General features: G+C 40.1%; 1 protein-coding gene across 1 annotated transcript; it reads right to left on the minus strand.

Moving 5' to 3' along the window:
- Positions 1 to 365: 365 nt before the first annotated feature.
- LOC105000116 (keratin-associated protein 27-1) lies at positions 366 to 1255 on the minus strand. The gene has a single exon (XM_010855828.1). It carries the CDS (start codon positions 1218 to 1220, stop codon positions 615 to 617), a length of 606 nt encoding a protein of 201 aa, XP_010854130.1. The 5' UTR covers positions 1221 to 1255; the 3' UTR covers positions 366 to 614.
- Positions 1256 to 6971: the final 5716 nt, after the last annotated feature.

Here is a 6971-nt window from a genome sequence, read left to right on the forward strand (position 1 = left end):
AAAGCATGTTATAACAAGCCAGATTCAATGATTAGTGTTTCCACTGATAATAATCAGTAGTCAAAGTGTAATGTGGAGTTTTTAAGCATTCATGTTAGTCCCTGGTAGCAATTCTTATTGCTCTATAACAAATAGTGTCCTAGTGACCTAAAATAGTTAGCATACTTTCCTATCCGCTTACCAACAGTATCTTTAGTCGCTCAGTTTTGTCCAACTCTTTTGCAACTCCATGGACTATAGCCTGCCAGGTCCCTCTGTCCATGGGATTTCCAGGCAAAAATACTGGAGTGAGTTGCCGTTTTCTTCTCCACGGGGTCTTCCTGACCCAGGAATCAAACCCGAGGCTGCTGCCATGTCTCCTCCACTGCTGGCAGGTTCTTTACCACTGAACCACTGGAGAAGCCTAGCTTACCACCAGAAATGCTCAAAAAAGAAAAAAAAAGTAAAAAATTTTCTCTTTGGAGACAGTACAGGATAATTCATTCACTCACAAACACAGGCAGAAATAGTTTGTGTTTAGAGAAAGAAAAGATCCTATTTTTCAGGACTCAATTTACGAAACTTAAAATCTGAGTCTCTCTACACATTCTGCAGATTCTTCACTCACTAGGCAATTACAAACCACCAGTAACACAGCAAGTTGGCTCATAAGTGTTAGAAGAAGTTTCCAGGAGCTGTGACCCTGGTGTGACATAGACCAAAGAACTGCAGGAACTGGATTCAAGGCTCTGAGCTTGGCACTGGCTACAGTCACATTCCAGAGTCTGGCAACTCTTAGACACACAAGTCTTGGGTGCACATGACTTTGCCATGTTGCTCACAGGTTGGCAACTCTGGACTACAGAACACATTTGCTGGCTACTTCCTGACTGGCAAGGCTGAGAAACACACTCCAACACTGCCAAGGAACTTCTTGACTGGCATGCTGTGTTTTCACAGGGCCTGGAATTAGAACAAGTTGTTTGGACGACTCTGGAAAGACAGACGTTTTGCACACAGCTCTCCTCTGTGTGTACTTCCCGTTCACCTTTGGGTACTATGCAGCTGGTGGTTTCCCTGCAGGTTTCTGGAAAGCTGTCCAGGAGCCAGGTCCTGCTGTAGCAACTGCTGGGTAAAAAGAATCCATCTTCAAAGTTTATAACATTCGATTCATGTATGATGGCAGAGAGAGGTGGGACATTGTAGAAGTTCTTGAGTGAGTGGATAGGTCTCTGGGTCATATTGTGAAAATCCTTGATTGAGTTGGTCCCAGGGACCCAACATGCTGGTCTGAAGATCCAATTCATTACTGAGGAGGTTATATACTCTGAAAACTGGGTGTTGGCTTCTTTTCATGACTCTTGCTACTTCATTGCTTAAGCTTATTAGAAGGATAGTATCTCATTAACACTTTACTTACTTATATATGAGGACGATGTTTTATTAGCAAAGAAGCCGGTCCACTTTGAATCTTCATGTTAGCTTTCATGTTAGCCCCAAAGCTGACTCATCTGGGTGGGGCTTGTCAAATATGAGTCCCAACAGGTCACGAAGCTAACATCTTTTTTTCCCCCTTAGTCACCATGACTCTCTATATTGGTAAATGGACTATAAGTAATATATGTAGAAATAGCCAACTGAATAATGATTAATATTCAGCACTGGCATTTTGAGAAATGGCACCTAAGAAGAACTTGATAATATAATCAAAACATTTTTCAGTAAGAGGCTGATTTGATTGAAATTGCCCTCATTCTCCTTTGAACTCTTCACCCAAAGTACTGAATCTGACCATTGCTCTATAAACATCTTTCCCTTTGTCTGACATTTCATTCCCTTCATCTTACTGAAAGTGAAATTTAAATGTTAACTCTTTTTAAAGCTTTCCTCTGATTTTCCTGGTCAGATGTTATTACTTATTCCTCTGAATTAGCAATGGATTCTGACACTTTCGTTGTTTTGATTATATTTTACACCAAGTAGTATATTTATTTATCTTTGTGCTTGATAATCTGCCTTGGTAAGAAACTTGTTTCAAGTATGATTTACTTTTTACTTTTTTTTTTTAACTCAGTGTTTCGTTTTTGATGAAAGAATGATCAGCTCCTACATTTATCATGCTATTATGCTGTACTTAGGGTAGTTTCATACTCATAGCCCGAGACCTAGCAACACGATTTCTCTAACATATTCTGTAATTTATTTAGTTCAGCTTATGACAGTGGAATGACAGAAGTATATTTTTAGACCAGCAATCGGGTCTACCTCTCTTGGTCTGAAGCAAACCAAGAACACTCAGGAACTTTGAACAACCCTTATACAAGCTCCTCTTTAATATGTAATGGACCAAGGATATTATATACTTAAAAGGATACCTCTGAGTGTCCACATTCAGCTTGACAGGTTGTACACTCAATTTGTGTATGTTTTTGTAATACTGGCAAATTATTTATAATTTTGCATGAGCACTTTTTTGAGATGAAAGATCGCATTATGCTCTCCTCATGAACCCTACAACAAACCATTTAATGTTTATGCACATTTGTATTCATCATCACACAAAAGCTTCTCTTCTTCAAAGCAGTAAGTGGATTCTCATTGCTCTTAAAAATGAGACCCATTCTCCTACAGCACCATCTAAGACCTGGTTACTGCCTAATTTTTTTTTTTTCCTCCAAATCTCATCACTTTCCTCTGCCCAAAATGCTCCCAAGTCTTTACCTAGTTCCTTGAGCATACCAAGCCTTTCCTTGCTTCCGTATTTTGCACATGCAGTTATCTGCTTCATTCCTTCACTGCCCTCTCCCTTTCCATATACAGCTCCCTTCCTCATTTTTTGTGTCTCAACTTAAATGCTCCTCTTCTTTCCTTCATTTTCCAGTTGAAAAAAAATCACATTCTCAGAGAATCATTTTTTCCCCTTTACTTATCTCAGCTTATAATGATTTTGTTTCTTCATTATGTCTTTGTCATTAGACTCTAAGTTCCATAAAGGCAAGAAGTACATATCTTTCTCACTACTATATCCTTAACTCTAAACACTGTGCCTGGCTGGTACATAATAAGAGCTCCATCAATGTGTTTTGAAACATTAATGAGTAGAAGTTGCTAAGTAAAAATTCACTCAAATTATAGCCAAAAGTCTTAAGGTATACAGTTCTGAAACCAGAACATACCCAAGAATTGGCAAGGGCACAGGGGTTATAAAAAAGAAATAATAACAACCATGCCTACCTGAAAGGTAAATAAGTAAAGTCAGTGAAGTAAGAAGAAAATCATTAAGGAAGGCTCTTATTAGCTGAATCAATTATTTTAGAATAACATTTGATTGCCCGTAGAAACAACACAGGCAAATGTTTTTGAAAGCTTTTACCAAGCAAAACGGCAGTACTTTTCCACTGTCAGCAGAGTCCTTTGCCAAATTCTGAGGGGCAGAGACAGGACACCATCCTGGCCAACATTCACACAATTGTCTCCAGCAGTTGACCTCTTTATTAACCTCACAATGTGTAGTAAATTAGTGCATACCCGTCCAGTTCCAAATCTCCACATGAAGACAGTGTCCGTGGTGAGTAGGTCTGTCATTTGTGAAGAAGGCTGCTCCGTGAGTGCTTTTCTCTTTGGGATGAGGCATTAACTTGAACATTCTGTGTAATTAAGTGTTGAATTAACAGGTGTTCCAGTATACAGTTTTGATTTTAACTGGTGCTGAGTTTATAGAGGGAGTGGCCTGGCATATTTTAACATAATGACGTAGGTTAGGACAACTAGTCACCTTGGAATCATTTTCATTCAACTCACTGAAAACTAAGCATTAGTACTGTAGGCACTTGAAACTGATAATTATGTAGTCTATTTCCTAGAATTCTTGAGAAATAAGTAGAATAATTACCTGATGGCTTATGGTGACTGGATTCTTTGCTACTAAAGGGTTGAACAGCAATTTACTGGTCTTGAAGTCTACACGATTGCAGATGCAGTGGCACCTCCTACCCACCAGAGGGTGGAATATCAACATCTGCAGTGGCTTGCTAAGTCATTTTTGTCGTGTCCAACTCTGCAACTCTGTGAACTGTAGCCTGTCAGGTTCCTCTGTCCATGGAATTTTCCAGGCAAGAATACAGGAGTGGGTTGCCGTTTCCTACTGAGATCATATATAATATGAAACCAGATTGCCTGCCACATTTTGAGTGATAAATGAGTGAAAGTATTTCTAATCAAATTAAAGATCATCATTCAGACCAAGATGTTGCTCTATGACAACATAAGTCTGGGGTTGCTACCATACTATAAAGTAAAATAAAAGTCTTTTTTTGTGTTTTTGAGATTATGTTGTTTATGGCTGTAAAGGTCACACATTCTGAGATCCTTTTAAGGGTTGGATTGTGTTTATCATTTTCATTAAATGTCTAGCCATTCTGTCTCCATCTCTCAAGAACTTAGCACATGGTTGCTGTAAGGTTGAGTACAAAAAAATATTGTTTTTATATTGTTTTTATATTGATTATGTTGCTACATCAGACTTCTAATCACTGGTACAGCTGTATCAAGGTAAACAAAAATTACAAATGAAAGTCACCCTTCTGCATTTGGAAAAGGCAGAGGAACCAGAGATCAAATTGCCAACATCTGCTGGATCATAGAAAAAGCAACAGAATTCCAGCAAAAAAATCTGCTTCTGTTTCATTGACTACATTAAAGCTTTTGACTGTGTAGATCACAACAAACTGTGGGAAATTCTTAAAGAGATGGGAATAATAGAATACCTTACCTGCCTCCTGAGAAATCTGTGTGCAGGTCAAGAAGCAACATTTAGAACCAGACATGGAACAACAGACTGGTTCCAAATTGGGAGAGGAGTACATCAAGGCTGCATATTGTCACCCTGCTTATTTAACTTATATGCAGAGTACATCATGCAAAATGCCAGGTTGGATGAAGCACAAGCTGGAATCAAGATTGCCAGGAGAAACAACAATAACCTCAGCTATGCAGATGACACCACCCTTATGGTAGAAAGTGAAAAGGAACTAAAGAGCATCTTGATTACAGTGAAGGAAGAGAGTGAAAATTTAGCTTAAACTTAACATTCAAAAAGTAAAGAACTTGGCACCTGGTCCCATCACTTCGTGGCAAATAGATGGGGAAAAAGTGGAAACAATGAAAGACTATCTTCTTGGCCTCCAAAATCACTGTGGACAGTGACTGCAGCCATGAAATTAAGATGTTTGCTCCCTGGAAGAAAAGCTATGACAAACATAGACAGCCTTATTAAAAAGCAGAGGCATTACTTTGCCAACAAAGATCTGTATAGTCAAAGCTGTGATTTTTCCAGTAGTCATGTATGGATATGAGAGTTGGACTGTAAAGAAGGCTGAGTGCCAAAGAATTGATGCTTTCAAACTGTGGTGCTGAAGGCTCTTGAGAGTCCCTTAGACTGCAAGGAGATCAAACCACTCAATCCTAAAGGAAATCAACCTTGAATATTCATTGGAGGGACTGATGCTGAAGCTGAAGCTCCAATACTTTGGCGACCTGATTCTAAGAGCTGACTCATTGAAAAAGACCCTGATGTCAGGAAAGATTGAAGGCAGGAGGAGATGGAAATGACAGAGGATGAGATAGTTGTATGGCATTATTCACTCAATGGACATAGTTTGAGCAGACTCCGAGAGATATTGAAGAACAGGGAAACCTGGTATGCTGCAGCTCAAGGGGTTACAAAGATTCAGGCACAACTGAGCCACCAAACACAAGATGCCATGCATGTAGGTGGAAATCCACAACTATAAATTAGTTCAGTTCAGTTCAGTTCAGTCACTTAGTCGTGTCCGACTCTTTGCGACCCCATGAATCACAGCATGCCAGGCCTCCCTGTCCATCACCAACTCCCAGAGTTCCCTCAGACTCATGTCCATAGAGTCAGTGATGCCATCCAGCCATCTCACCCTCTGTCGTCCCCTTCTCCTCCTGCCCCCAATCTCTCCCAGCATCAGAGTCTTTTCCAATGAGTCAGCTCTTCACATGAGGTGGCCAAAATACTGGAGTTTCAGCTTCAGCATCATTGCCTCAAAAGAAATCCCAGGGCTGATGTCCTTCAGAATGGACCGATTGGATCTCCTTGCAGTCCAAGGGACTCGCAAGAGTCTTCTCCAACACCACAGTTCAAAAGCACCAATTTTTTGGCACTCAGCCTTCTTCGCAGTCCAACTCTCACATCCATAGATGACCACAGGAAACACCATAGCCTTGACTAGATGGCAAAGTACTTTGTTGGCAAAGTAATGTCTCTGTTTTTGAATATGCTATCTAGGTTGGTCATAACTTTTCTTCCAAGGAGTAAGCGTCTTTTAATTTCATGGCTCCAGTCACCATCTGCAGTGATTTGGGAGCCCCCAAAAATAAAGTCTGACACTGTTTCCATTGTTTCCCCATCTATTTGCCATGAAGTGATGGGACCGGATGCCATGATCTTTGTTTTCTGAATGTTGAGCCTTAAGCCAACTTTTTCACTCCCCACTTTCACTTTCATCAAGAGGCTTTTGAGTTCCTCTTCACTTTCTGCCATAAGGGTGATGTCATCTGCATATCTGAGGTTATTGATACTTCTCCTGGCAATCTTGATTCCAGCCTGTGTTTCTTCCAGTCCAGCGTTTCTCATGATGTACTCTGCATATAAGTTAAATAAGCAGGGTGACAATATACAGCCTTGACGTACTCCTTTGCCTAATTGGAACCAGTCTGTTGTTCCATGTCCAGTTCTAACTGTTGCTTCCTGACCTGCATACATTTTCTCAAGAGGCAAGTCAGGTGGTCTGGTATTCCCATCTCTTTCAGACTTTTCCACAGTTGATTGTGATCCACACAGTCAAAGGCTTTGGCATAGTCAATAAAGCAGAAATAGATGTTTTTCTGGAACTCTCTTGCTTTTTCCATGATCCAGTGTATGTTGGCAATTTGATATCTGGTTCCTCTGCCTTTTCTAAAACCAG

This window comes from Bison bison, unplaced genomic scaffold (genome assembly GCF_000754665.1).
Source record: "Bison bison bison isolate TAMUID 2011002044 unplaced genomic scaffold, Bison_UMD1.0 scf7180017864368, whole genome shotgun sequence".
Taxonomy (NCBI): domain Eukaryota; kingdom Metazoa; phylum Chordata; class Mammalia; order Artiodactyla; family Bovidae; genus Bison; species Bison bison.

Coding starts and splice junctions, on each gene's coding strand:
- LOC105000116 (XM_010855828.1), bottom strand. CDS start 1,220: ATGACCCAGAGACCTATCCACTCACTCAAGAACTTCTACAATGTCCCA.